We start from the raw sequence: 13,918 nt of genomic DNA, 5'->3' as shown, positions 1-13,918 counted from the left end.
TTTTTGTAATTAAACAAATATCATACTGGTCGTTTATTGGTGGCATGTTAGTTTCACTTTTTTTACTTTTGGTTATCTACTAATCCCATTAATCTTTCTTAATTTGGTGCGTGTTTATAAATTCCTAGATAAAATAACTTGTATTTCTTTCAAAAACAGATGTCATTGTCCACGAATCGACCGCTCTATGAAGAAGAATGGTTTCACGGCGTCTTGCCCCGTGAGGAAGTGGTGCGTTTACTCAATAACGATGGTGACTTCTTGGTGCGCGAAACTATACGTAACGAAGAGAGTCAAATTGTACTCAGTGTTTGTTGGAATGGACATAAACATTTCATAGTGCAAACCACAGTAGATGGGCACTTTCGTTTTGAAGGACCACCTTTCCCCAGCATACAAGAATTGATAATGCATCAGTATCAATCAGAATTGCCAGTTACTGTGAAGTCCGGTGCTATTTTAAGACGTCCTATCTGTCGTGAACGTTGGGAGCTTAGTAATGACGACGTTATATTGCTGGAGAAAATTGGAAGGGTTTGTTTACTTGTTTGTGTAAACTTGTTTAAGTAGCTTGTTTACTTTTATTTTCGTTTATAGGGTAACTTCGGCGATGTCTATAAAGCTAAGTTAAAATCTTCAAAATTGGATGTTGCTGTCAAAACTTGCCGCATGACATTACCGGATGAACAGAAGCGAAAGTTTTTGCAGGAGGGTCGCATACTTAAACAATATGATCATCCAAATATAGTAAAACTCATAGGCATATGTGTGCAGAAGCAACCCATAATGATTGTTATGGAATTGGTACCAGGTAAGACAAATTGTGTTATTATCAATTATGCAAGATTATTAGTTTAGTAATCACTACACAGTTGATTTGTTAGAGCAATGTAAATATCATTGTTTGTGTTGCATTTCGAATATTTATACCGTTACTGGCAAATCTGTTTGTTTAACCCACCATACGAATGATTAAATTCTAATGGGAGTACGAACGGCAATTGATCGTTTGAGAAGTGGCTGTACATTTTGTCATTTTTGCTTTACTTTTTTGTAATTAGGAAAAATCACAGGTCGTAATGAACAATTTTTTTGTTCTACTAAATTTAAAGCCTTGGGACTTCTAAAAATTATAAAAGACATTAATATATATATATATATAAAAACAAAATTAAATCTCGGTAATTACTATTTTTAAGTTCCAATATTTGCTAGATAACAACTGCATTTAACATAATTTTACATATGCATTTACGGTAGTAATAGTGTTAAAAAATAAGTCCTGAACTTTCAATTAGCGTGCATTAAACTGAATGAGGTTTAAACACTTAGAACACAGTAAAATGTGAAGTTTATCAATTGTATTAACTATGTTTACGTTAATTGCATAGATCACGGTGTACCATCCCTTGCAATAATAATAATAGATAAAGAAATCTTTGGCTCATTTTCTCTAAATGTACTAGAGAGGAATCTTTCTGTATTTTTTTTTCGTTAATGTTGACGAATGTGCAGAGAACACTTTTTTAAATAAAATATAAATAATTGATATGTAAAGTTATACATTTTTTATAAAAAGTTAATTTTTTATTTAAACTTAGTTATTTCAATCTTTCACAAATATTTGCAGGCGGTTCACTGTTAAATTATCTGCGTAAAAATTCAAATTCACTTACGTATCGGCAGCAAATGGGCATGTGTAGAGATGCGGCGGCTGGTAAGTATATCTAGTAATTATTAATTATTAGTGGTCAAATCTTAAAACCTTAAATAATCGTGGTTAACACAAAATCTTGCTAACAATGATTAATTCGCTTAAGTACTTTTGAATAGTTGGAATATTTGGAAGCATGAATATGCTTTCCTGCTCTATGATTTTAGTCTTCTAATATGCGTTACTGAGCATACTTTTTACTTACTGGGTCATTAAATCAGAACTATAACAATAAATTTTCAAAAATGATAAAAATGGACTATATTATTCATTTCTATTATGTATAGCTTAAATCATTTGTTTAACTTCAAATATATAAGAATGGTTTTGTTAAATGTTTCCATCTCAGGTATGCGATATTTGGAGTCAAAGAATTGTATCCATCGTGATCTTGCCGCACGGAATTGTTTGGTGGACTTCGAAAACTCTGTTAAAATATCTGATTTTGGTATGTCCAGAGAAGAGGAGGAATACATAGGTATATATAATATAATTGAATTTAAAAACTTTGTTATTTATTATTTTTCTGCATTTTAGTTTCAGATGGCATGAAACAAATACCGGTCAAATGGACTGCTCCGGAAGCTTTAAATTTTGGAAAATATACATCGCTATGTGATGTGTGGTCATATGGCATTTTAATGTGGGAGATTTTCTCTAAAGGTGATACGCCCTATTCAGGCATGAGTAATTCACGCGCACGTGAACGCATCGACACTGGTAAGTAATAATAATCTCGATCAATTCCAAGTAAGACATTTATAATTGCATTATATAAATTTTCAATTAAAGGCTATCGCATGCCGGCACCTGAAAATACCGCTCCGGAAATGTATCGCCTTATGTTAAAGTGTTGGGCTGCTGAAGCTGAATCTCGTCCCCATTTCGATGAAATTTTCAATGTCGTCGATGCACTGATTTTGCGTTTACAAAATAGTCACTAAAAAAATTATATAAATAACTAATAATTATATTTTTAAAATTAAAACAAATTTAGATATATACTCATGTAAACATAAAATATTTTAGAAAGTATATTTGCATATTCGTAAGACTTAAGGTGATATTTAAGTACTGGTCTCTTCGTGAGAAGAAGGTAAAATTCAGTTTTAAAGAAGAAATGATATTTTTGCTATTTTTATGAGAATACTACAAAATATTAAAATTATACATTTTGTATTATGCCTAGGATTAGTAACAAGTCCAGTCTTAAATCGCATAGAGATATATTTTTGTATAAGAGAATCTATTTTGCTCTTGTTAAATATTTAATGTGCCAAAAAATAATTGACGAAATGATATTGACATTTTTAAATTTTATTTTTAAGTCGATTAGTAATTAAATGTCATGAAACTCTGATTTCATATATATAGAATTTATATAATTTTCCTTCGAATATACTCCCTTTGTAAATTATTATTATTATCATAATTTCTTACGTTATCAATTTTTGTTAAACTGCACTCTATAATTGTATCGTTTATCTCATTTGTTAAAGAAATTATAAATATTTTTCTAGGCGTACAATTCTTCTAGAAGTCAAAATCTATTTATTTTCTCATGTCTTGTATATAATTATCACTTATCTTTCTGTAAATTATTTCTGTTAATATAATACAATGCTAAGTTCCCGTTTAATATCAAATAATTCTTTTACGAGACATACAAAATCATAGAAGAATAAATAAATTTTTAATGAGGAAATTTATATGTAAAAAAATGTGTTTTGAATACTTCAATTTAATGCCTACCATAAGATGTAATTACTCCAACTCATACAGATAACAAATTTCTTAATTAAGGGGTTTTTGTTAGTTGTTATTTTTCTGAAGTCGATATCTTTTTGTCACTTAAACTGTTTTTGTAATCATCAGAATGCAGATCGTCACTCTAAGGCCTCACTTTCACTAGTTTATATTCCATATCACCTCTATGTTTTAAAGACATTGCTTCTCTTGGCATAGCGATGCAGACAAAATTAGCGGCTTCTTCTTCTTAGGGCCTAAATGAACTGCGTCTCCGACAAGAAGGGTAAGGTATAGAATAATGTACTGGCTAAACTTAGGAAATTCTTTTTTGAGTTTTTTGTCCGTAATCATTAATAAAACATCTTAAACATCAAAGAACAAAGTATGAAATGTTACTCCAAGATAATTCTTATTATTTTAAAAGAAATCGTTTCATTAATTTAATCAACGAAATAATTTTATTTAGTTTTTAATTTGCATAAACGTACAATCTTCACACCATTGGTAGTTAGGAAATACATTTCTTCAGGCAGAATACATTTTAATCAGTTAAAAACTTATCACTTATCAATCAGTTAAAAACTAGTTAAGTCTTATTATTATTTAATATTGTTTCTATATTGAATTAATATAATTTAAACATCGCCGTTACTTTAAAACTGATCATTTGAAATATTCTTTTTTATTGTAACGAAATAATTAAATTAAATAATGTAATGTAATGTAACACCATATAAGACAATTATTAAATATTAAATTGAAGCCAATTGGCTGGATTAGTGACAGTCATTTGATCCACTTGCTCTAAGCTCAAGCCCTTAGCAAACATTCTGGGCAATATATTCATATGCACGTGATGGTAACCGTGTCCACCATAAGACGTCTAAAAAATATAACAAATTAAATGGACATTTAAATGTTTAATTTAAATGACTAAAACGACTAAGGTTTACTTACCAAACGATGTTTAGTATGTATATCATGAGACATCAAAATTTTATCGCATAGACCTTCTTCAATCAGTTTTATTAGATTATTTATACGTTGGCCATCAGAAGGCATATCCACAGCTGGGTTAAGCTGATAAAAAGAGCACTCAGTGCCAAAGAGATCATATTGTAAATAACAGCCCAGTTTGGAAAATTCCAATAATTGTTCTATATCAAATATGGTTCCTGTGATTTACCAAAATGTCGTATTATTTTAGGTTTAATCTATTTTATTTTCTAATTTTAACTTACGATCCAGATGCGACATAACACACTTATCAGCTCGTCCACCAGCTTCTAAGTAAAGACGTACTATTTCAAATGGTGCAGCAGAATCTCGACCAGGGTGAAATGAAACACCACAACCTAAAACTTCTTGTATCTCACCGGTAGCGCGTATGGCGCGTTTTTCAAAATCTTAAAATTAAATTTTTTATAAATGTGAAATTTGTTATATGTATGTACATATGTATACAATTAACACTGCTGCTAAACTCACCATGTATAGGGTATGTACTGCCTACCTCACCAATAAAACCACACTTCACCATACCGACACCATCTACTTCAACACCATTTATAATCTCCTTTGAATAAATATCAGTCATTTGCTCGACTGTTAGTGAGGTGTCCTTTTTGTCCTGGACATCATGTATGTAATGTCCAGTTCCAGCTATGATATGCACACCAGTACTTTTGGAGACATCAACCATGAAATCCAAATTTCTCTTCAATCCATGAGAGCTATTCTCTACGATTGTTCCACCTCCAAATTGTTTGTATAAAGCCACATCCTTTTTGGCAGCATCTCGTGAATTTTCATCATAAAAACGAACATTTTCCAGTGATGAATATGGATATTGCCGTATATAGCCCAATGTTTCCATAGATATTTTGCTTTCCAGTGCTGATTTGAACTCTGTTGGAGGTTCGCAATGAAAACCTTCAAAATCGAGAGCTATGTGCTCATGCGTTAATGTGCGACCCAATAAGTTGGGTTCAATTTTGCCCAAAACTGTATATCATAAATATAATTGAAGTTATATTTATTTAGAGATGCAAATAAAGAAAATAATTAAAATAAAAAAGGAGTAGGAGTAGCTGTTTAACAAAGACGATCTTATCCGTTTTGCCAAATCAAAAAACATACGATCACTTGACCATTATTCGAAATCTATTGACCTAAGTACAATTAAGCGGATCTTTAAAGAACAATAATTGATATCTGGTCGCAGTAAGAGTAGAGGCGTAAGTGGAAGAAACACTTTAACTATTACACCCGATTGTGATAGTTCATAATGCAGATAAAATAAAATTGATATACAATAATTGGTTAACTTTGTTCATTGTATTGTAAATAATTTACATTCGGTTTCAAGTATTAAAATTAATTATTTAAAAGTATAAATCAGTTTTGATGTAATTCATTATTAAATGTGATTTTATGTCAAAAAAAACTACTAATCATTCTAATAAAATTTTAAAAAAATTAAATTTTTTTAGTACTACTTCGGTTCTGCCAATGGATTATATTATACCAGCATTTAATCTTATCTGGCATTAAACATTCTAAGTTTTTATCTCTGTCTTAAGCTACAAGTAGTTAAGTTAATTTAGTTTTATGCACATATACGCACTATTTTACTGATTTAATCACAGAATAGTTGTAATAATAAATAAACTACTATGGTATGGTAAAGAGCCAGGGTCCTTAACGTAGTAAAATTAGCACACAGAATAATAGAAGATAAGATATTTTAAAATGGAAAAAACCGGCAATCAAACAAATTAATGTAAAATAAATGAACCATCAAAAAATTATATTCTGGAACAAGTTTAATAACAATTCGAAATTAATAGACTTCGGCCACAAACTAACAGACTAACGACTAATAATCGAGTCTTTTAAATAGATACTTTTATAAAAAATGCAATTTTTAGACATTCAATTTTATTTTTATTATTATTAAAAAAAAACCGTGCACTGCGACATAAAGGATCTATTGTGCCCCTTAGTCGGAATAGAGTGTTTCTCCAAGTCCGATTTCTTTAATGAAAGACAGTATAGAGCCCATCTTTCCTAGTATTCAATTCTTATGATCCATGAAATACCCTCCTAGGTGTTTCTTCCGCTTGTGCATCAGTGTCGTGATGCACATGGTATGCAGCTTCTCTCTCTTCTCTACAGTATCTGCGGTCTGAGTTGGATTGAATTCCTAACTTCGATAGGTAATATTCAATTTAATTGAGCAGTAATAATAATATTTTAATGTATTCAATATTTAAATTAGTAACTTTATGAGTGCACATTGCTTGATAGGTGAAACTCTCCAAATAGATATGTCAATTACTAATTTTGAAATTGGTTATTCGAACGAATAAATCATAAAATTCTATCATTGCTGAGTATAAAGTCGAGAATACTATTTAGAAAAAAAATTTTCTATTTTAGGTGTAGGGAAGTGTATTTCCTAATACCTATTATGTTATAGTGAAAATAATCAGAAAAAAATTTTTTTACCACCTAAATTATCAAATTCGGATTTATTTTTATCAGGTGTCATTCCTGTTGATACTTTTTAGGTATCTGAGATTTACTCGTACCATACTTATCAAAAAGAATAAATCAAATCTTATAAATTTGATATTTTAACAAATATAAAAATAAATTTACCAATATTAATGTTGAAAGAACCATTAAAGAAAACCGATATGCGCCTATAGTACGACAATATAATTACGACATTTTGGAGAAACTTAAGATAACCTTCTGAAAAACGTCTCTTATATATTTATATCTCAGTACCTAACTTATTTAACTTATATTATGTTATTTGTAACTTGCAGTACAATTGATCGCTTGATAAATATATTTGATTATTTATACTAAAATGTTTTATTTTTAGTTAAAATAAATTAAGTGTAAGAGAAATGTACAAATATAAGTAAGGAAAAAGTGGAATTTATACTACTTAAATATATTTACAAGGAGCCATTTAGCTATGAAATTAGATTTGAACAAATTATCACTGACCTAAGCCAATTTACTTATCAAGCATGCGGTGCTCACATGTCACAACTCAACCTTTGCCAGTAAAATCTCTACTTTGCCAGTCTTATCAAATATATGATACGAGTATACCAACTAATATTACGCATAAATTACTACTTTTCGAGGCAAGACCATAAAATATCTACTTCATAACTTGAAGCAATATCAGCAGTAGCTGATGAGAAATTTAATAGACGATAACAAATTCCTTTATGCTTTAAATATTTCTCAATCCACATCGAATATAAAGTAATATATGTACAATTGAATGTGTAGAATGTATATATCATATATACATTATAGGTTACATATAAAACATTTGGAAATCCGAAATTGTAAAAAGAAAGTTGTTCAGTCACTATTCGCGTGCTCTCGAACATTTCTTTAACGCAGCACATAATTTTATTTCTTTTGAGTCATATGACGTTTATCAAGTTCAACAGCCGATCAGTATCTTAACTGTTGCTGTTGCTGTTGCTAATCTATAGAACAGAATTGATCGTACTTGTAGTTTATAACCCCAAAATAAATTGTACAATAGCGTTCATTTTAAATCTACATTTTTATCATTTGCATATTCAATTCTATAGACAACGATTCTTTAAAATGGGTTGAAGACACAATGGGTACATCAGAGCCAATGACATGTATATTTGTTTTGTTTCTCATATGAAATAAATTGATAAATATAAATTCAAAATAATGGGGATGGACAGATAAGGAAGCTATCAGAGACTTATTAACTTGAATGGCAGTGCAAAAATTTCTATAAGCGAACATCAAAAATATATATCATACAGCTATCATATAAAACATGTATATAATACATATGAAATTATTTCAGTGCAAGATATTTAACTGAAATTTTTCACCCAGTTCACTTCAAATTAATGCAATTCTCCATATAAACGTTTGGTTCAGATATAAGTTACTACATATAATTCATTTAATTTATATTGTATTCACAATAGAGTTGGTATTTTATCAATTGAGATTAAAGCCTATTTTTCAATACATTCGAGTGTTATGTATATGCGCATATGTTATTTTAATATCAAAAGTAGGTATATTGAATTTTTATATTTATTTTACTTAAAAATAAATGTTATAATTCTAAAAGTCATTCTTCATATATTATACAGTAACAATCTTTTCTTCCAATCGTAAGGTCAGTTGTGACCGACTATATACTTTAGCATAGTTTTTCTTTAATTGCTCCACATAAACATAATCAATTAGGAAGCTTATCAAAAGTTGTAATTAATGTGGCCTTGACAATTTGAAATCATAAATCTTAAATTTGGCAAAAATTTTTAAATTGTATTATAATCAATTTTGGTTTCGCCTTAGGATTGAAAAAGATAAAACTAGGTATAACTGATTTTCACTACTGAATATCACCTCAATGCTATCATTGTAATTGTTTAATAGAGGCCCAGTTTAAGTAGCAATTGAGGAATCGAAAGTCCTATTCCGAATTCTGTTAAGTAAATTTATAGATATACTATTATAAATTTATCTACTACTCTATATATAAATTTATTCAAAATCTCTTCATGAATTAATCTACTTATCTTCTATATAAAATACTATTTATCTATGAGTGATATTGCTTGTAATTTCAGATATTTGTGATCCATAAAAACTAAACTGATTCATATTCATGATTCATTTTAGTTTACCCAAGTCAGTCAGACGCGTCTACGACGAAATTGTCAAGACCAGTCAAAGATCTTGAAAAAAGGTCTTTATAAAGGTCTAAAGAAAATTTATAAAATTTTATTATATGCACTTTGCAAACGTAACATATTTAAATCATATTTATTTAGACAAACATTTACAATATAGGTTTAATTGTAAATGATCGTGATATAATTTTGATCACGATCTGCAATTAAAGTGGCAAACCATTTCTGCCCCAGTTGTCTGAATTCTTTATAGTTTTATTGCCATCCCTACCATTGAAAAATTTTTCAATATTATTTCTATATTTGTAAATATTTGTGAAGTAGGAGTTTAGCTTTTAGATAAATAAAAAAATAATTATTTTAAAAAAAATTCATTACTCAGGTGTTTTCACTATAGATGCATTTGTTTCAAAGGAGTTCGTCTATATAAAAAGTACTATATTATGGAATATTTAATTTACACAAACCGGAAACAATTATAGAGAACATTTATCCCTGCGATAAAGTCATGGCGAAGGGCACAACCTTCAGTTCTTCTTAACATTCTTATTATGATTACTTTTTTATTCATTAAATTTTAATGTAGTCAATAAATTACCTTCTCACTTCCTCCATTTGTTGTCATCTTTTCCATAATTTAATATTTTTATTTAAAACACAAAAAATCCTTTGTTTTTTGTTGTTGAACTTCCTAGATTCTCTGTTAATTATTTATAAATAATTATAAATGCACTCTTTATTGATGTATTTCACGGAAAAAAGAATCGTTAATTATTTTAAACGATTTCGATAAAAGAATTTAGCCTAAGATGCGAACTAAGTTTTTGAACATTGCGTAGCCAGCGAGCGTTGAAATGTAACTGAAATTCTTAAGGAAGCCGCTTAACAACGAAACCGAGCAGAGTCGTCCGTCCAGTAATTCAGAGAAAAAACAATTTTTGCTTCGGCTTTAAAGATTTTTGAAGTGTAAACGTGAAACCAACATACCCGGTAGTGCGATATGAGACTACCTGTCACGTACGAAAGCAGCAGAGTAGCTATGAGCATATTGGGTAAATTGGAAATAACAGTAAAATTTCATCTATTTTCATATTTTGTTGATTTATCTCAACAACACAATCGAATATTGCATAAATATTAAATAAATTGATAACTTTATACACTAAATTACCAATTGTCACGTTTTCGGGGGCGTATGAGTGATAAAGTAATCACAATCGCTTGATAAGTGGTTTTCTTTAAAAACCAAATTGATTAGTGTTAATTATTTCTGATCTCCCATAGCAGAAATATATAGTACAAATATAATATGAATAAAGAAAAATTATAAAATAATATACCATTGCTCAAAAAATATAACTATTTAGAAAAAATAGAAATAAAAGATATAGAATTGCTAAATATAAAGAACTATTAACAGTTATTGCGACAGTATTGGCAAAAATGTGATTGATATCACAGCAAAAAGTGCTAAGTAAATTATAAAGGAAAACAAGAAAAACATATGTGAAGTATGCCGTGCTTGCAAGCATTCCGTTAGCATCTTTCTTCCATCTTGGTTTAAACAAATTTAGATTTAAAAAAGTTATCTATTTACCTAAATTTTTACCCTTGCAACCTGAAATATAAGTATATAATACTAAGAAATGAGATGATTTCAAACTACTGGAAAATAAGATGGTTTATAAATACAATAATATACATACAAATCTTCATATTAATATTAATCAGATTAAGGATTAGGCACAATATCGCAGCAAACGTTTTAATTTTCAAAAATCAGCATTAACAGATGTTAATTGAAACTACATGAAACACAAACGTTAATTCATCTCCAATTTTTTTTCATTCACCAGGACATCGTCTCTAACTAATCGTTGTTTTTTAAAAATATACAATTATTATGAAATATTGTATCATCATTCACCTACAGACTGTAGAGCTGCACTTTGAATTTGGTCTTACTCTTGTTAGATTAGCAGGAGTTGGAGAGCACTTAAACACTATTTTGAAATTCCTGATATGTTTTTACATATGATTTAATCTTTTTTAATTCAAAAGGAATCACAAAATAAAACCATTATTTTGGATGCTTAAGACCTAGAGGCAGGAATGTAGAGGCAGAGTAGACTAGTGGCTGTTTCTCACTGTCGCTAAAAATGCAATAAAATTTATAAAACCAAAAAAGAAAAAAACCTAAATGCGGTTCTAAACTTTAATATAGCACATAAAATCCTTCAATATATAATTTTGATAAAGAGTTGGTTAAAGCACAAAATCATTTATAATTTTCACTTACCGGAGCAGAAATATAACAAATTAATTTTCTAACATATAAATACTTAAATAATAATAAGTATTTAGTAATTAAACAACCAAATCACTATAATATGTTCAGCTTCAGTCTTAATTGTTTCAAATCATAATCAGTGCTGCTCCTTAGAATTTTCCTTTAGAAATTTGTCTTTTATTACCATGCGATCTCAACTCTAATAATTTAAAAAACTTTACGCAAAACAACATAAATTAAATAAATTGAACATACTTCAACAGCTTACGGCTGGCAGCTATTGAACTTTTGATCGCAGCGATATCCACCATAAAAGCCATCGCATCAACTATACCTTGCATCTCTAGAAGTTTCGCATAGTCACCGTCTTCAGTCAACGACTGAATCCAACAGGAGTATCGGTGGGACATGATATTGCTTTACAGATTTAAAAGGACTAACAACTATAACAAAAGCCAAAATTCTTCTTAATTAAAAATTTATTTATAAAATTAAAAGCACCGATAAATTGATCACAATTTTACATAAAGAATTATTTTTACAATACACGTTTATTTACCAGTGAATTACTGTATATATATTTATAAAATAGAAAAATAATTTACTTATATAACTAGTTACACATAAAATTGGTTAGTGAACAATTTCAAAATATTTATTAATTATTTATTTCAGTCAAACCAAGCTGATGTTGACTGAAGTTTCATTTCAATAAAAAAAAAAAAAGGAAAAACAATAATATTTGAAAAAGATGTGCTGAATATGGAAATAACAAGGTAAAAAAAGCTTATACTATTTATAAATATTCACCAAAAAATGCGACGCAGCTGTTTTTTTAAAATGTTTGCCTTGCAAAGGGGACATTTTTTGGAAGTATCGACTGCTCTATTTATACAAGCTTCGCAAAAAACATGTCCACACTTTGTACACACAGGAACTGTCATTGGTGCGATGCATATGGGACACATTACTTGATGTTCAATCTCACTATTTTCAGCACTATTTTCAGACTCTGTGGAGCACAGATCAATGACATTTGGGACAAATACAATGTCATCATCTTCCTCACTGGATATAGATAGATCTGAAAGACTAATTACTTCATCGAGTTGAACTGTAACAAAATAAGAAAAACTTATATATTTACATTATTTAATCAAATTAAATTTTTACCGAAAGGTAAAGATCTTCGGATATCTTAAAAAGATAATCGTTCGCTCTTTATTGTTCGGCGTGAAGGTTTTTATAAATACATTTCATAGAATATTATAATATTTAAGTTCGATATGTATTAATTTGAAATTATTTTTTGTTGGCTTACCAGTTGGACTATCAGTTGCTAGTGGTTGGACATTTACTTGGTGAACCCCATCTAAGAATCGATTCACTTTTAAATTACGTATGTTAGATATTACGCTCGATACTAGAAACTAAAATAAAAAACAGTCAATACTTACTCTGCCGAATTTCTGCTAGGAGTGCTGGAGTACTTGGTGAAAATAAGCGTGGATATTCAGCCCGGTCTGGGGTCCTAATAACTGCTGACAAATTATCTTTATTCTTTTAGCGTCAAAGAAAAAACAAATCATGAAAACATTTTTAATAATACAATTAGTTGTAAGACTTACCGAAGACATTTTGATAACTGCTATTTTATAACAAACTCACATACAAAATACATTTAACGGAATTATGTTACAGTTTCTGCGTTTAACCGCACATAACCCTTCTTTAAACAAACAAAAACAAAGAAATGTCATTTCAGTCAAATTCGATGCAATCGATAATTCACGAAACAATCAAAAGTGGACGTCGATATGAAATGAAACAGAATAAAATCCTACGTAACGTAAGAACGAGATTTGCAAATGTATATTAAGAGATATCCTAAATACATTTTAAAATTATTTTAATATTTTACAATATGAAAAAGAATAATAGAAACAGCATATTTTATCAAACTACCAACAAATCAAGAATATCAATAAATAAGAGATCTTCGAAATCTAAAATTAATTGCATGCAACTCTGTTACCTGTTCCTGCTCTTGTTTTAATATCAACAGCTGTTATTCGTTATTGTGTTGTTGGTTTTGTCCATCTGTTTATGATTTAGGGAAACTTGTTTACCGAGATAAATTGCAAATTGCTCCGTTTTTACAACTAAATAATAAAATGTGGATGGCTATAAAATTATTTCGCATGTTTTCTACATAACGATTAAATAAAAACAATTAACTATCACGCTTACAATTCAGCAATAAATTATATTATATATTATATAATTATATATATTAAAGGTACATAGATGTACTGTGGAACTCATGTGTATAAATTTTTAAAATAGTTTTTAAAATAAGTTTTACGTGCAAAAATTAAAAATGCAATAAATTGGGATATTTCAATGTTTATTTTGAATAGATTTTGACATTTCTCT

At 29.0% G+C, this 13,918-nt stretch overlaps 3 protein-coding genes and 1 long non-coding RNA gene across 16 annotated transcripts in view; 2 read left to right on the top strand and 2 right to left on the bottom strand.

Moving 5' to 3' along the window:
* LOC119679083 (tyrosine-protein kinase Fer) overlaps positions 1 to 13,918 on the top strand; it is a 69,659-nt gene that overhangs the window by 44,106 nt on the left and 11,635 nt on the right. For 6 of the 10 annotated variants that reach the window (XM_038091247.1, XM_038091246.1, XM_038091245.1 and 3 more), the window contains one exon: positions 160 to 325. In XM_038091247.1, the coding sequence (XP_037947175.1) occupies positions 160 to 325 (166 nt within the window). Of the gene's footprint in view, positions 1 to 159; positions 535 to 597; positions 812 to 1,630; positions 1,718 to 2,063; positions 2,193 to 2,251; positions 2,435 to 2,506; positions 3,423 to 13,918 lie in introns of those variants that run through there. The other 4 variants (XM_038091250.1, XM_038091253.1, XM_038091248.1 and 1 more) reach the window with 3 other exon arrangements.
* On the bottom strand, positions 3,972 to 10,049 carry LOC119679085 (phosphotriesterase-related protein-like). Of its 2 annotated transcripts, XM_038091255.1 has the most exons (5): positions 9,791 to 10,049; positions 4,952 to 5,467; positions 4,705 to 4,869; positions 4,421 to 4,638; positions 3,972 to 4,346 (listed from the first exon to the last, which is right to left on the bottom strand). In XM_038091255.1, the coding sequence occupies exons 2-5, from the start codon at positions 5,337 to 5,339 to the stop codon at positions 4,209 to 4,211; spliced, it is 909 nt and encodes a 302-aa protein (XP_037947183.1). In that variant the 5' UTR covers positions 5,340 to 5,467; positions 9,791 to 10,049; the 3' UTR covers positions 3,972 to 4,208. The 2 variants fall into 2 exon arrangements, with proteins under 2 accessions (XP_037947183.1, XP_037947182.1); XM_038091254.1 differs by lacking the exon at positions 9,791 to 10,049 and having other exon boundaries at positions 4,952 to 5,764.
* Positions 8,468 to 12,194, top strand: LOC119679088. The gene is made up of 2 exons (XR_005252382.1): positions 8,468 to 8,991; positions 12,158 to 12,194. It is a non-coding gene; the product is annotated as an uncharacterized LOC119679088 (long non-coding RNA).
* Positions 12,120 to 13,366, bottom strand: LOC119679086 (postreplication repair E3 ubiquitin-protein ligase RAD18-like). 3 transcript variants are annotated; one of them, XM_038091257.1, is made up of 4 exons: positions 13,111 to 13,362; positions 12,940 to 13,042; positions 12,804 to 12,854; positions 12,120 to 12,596 (listed from the first exon to the last, which is right to left on the bottom strand). In XM_038091257.1, exons 1-4 carry the CDS (start codon positions 13,117 to 13,119, stop codon positions 12,289 to 12,291), a joined length of 471 nt encoding a protein of 156 aa, XP_037947185.1. In that variant the 5' UTR covers positions 13,120 to 13,362; the 3' UTR covers positions 12,120 to 12,288. The 3 variants fall into 3 exon arrangements, with proteins under 3 accessions (XP_037947185.1, XP_037947184.1, XP_037947188.1); XM_038091256.1 differs by having other exon boundaries at positions 12,804 to 12,869; positions 13,111 to 13,359; XM_038091260.1 differs by lacking the exon at positions 12,804 to 12,854 and having other exon boundaries at positions 13,111 to 13,366.

The sequence above is a fragment of the Teleopsis dalmanni genome, chromosome 2 (genome assembly GCF_002237135.1).
Source record: "Teleopsis dalmanni isolate 2A chromosome 2, ASM223713v2, whole genome shotgun sequence".
Classification (NCBI taxonomy): Eukaryota; Metazoa; Arthropoda; class Insecta; order Diptera; family Diopsidae; genus Teleopsis; species Teleopsis dalmanni.
This window is presented reverse-complemented; position numbering and strand designations above follow the sequence as displayed.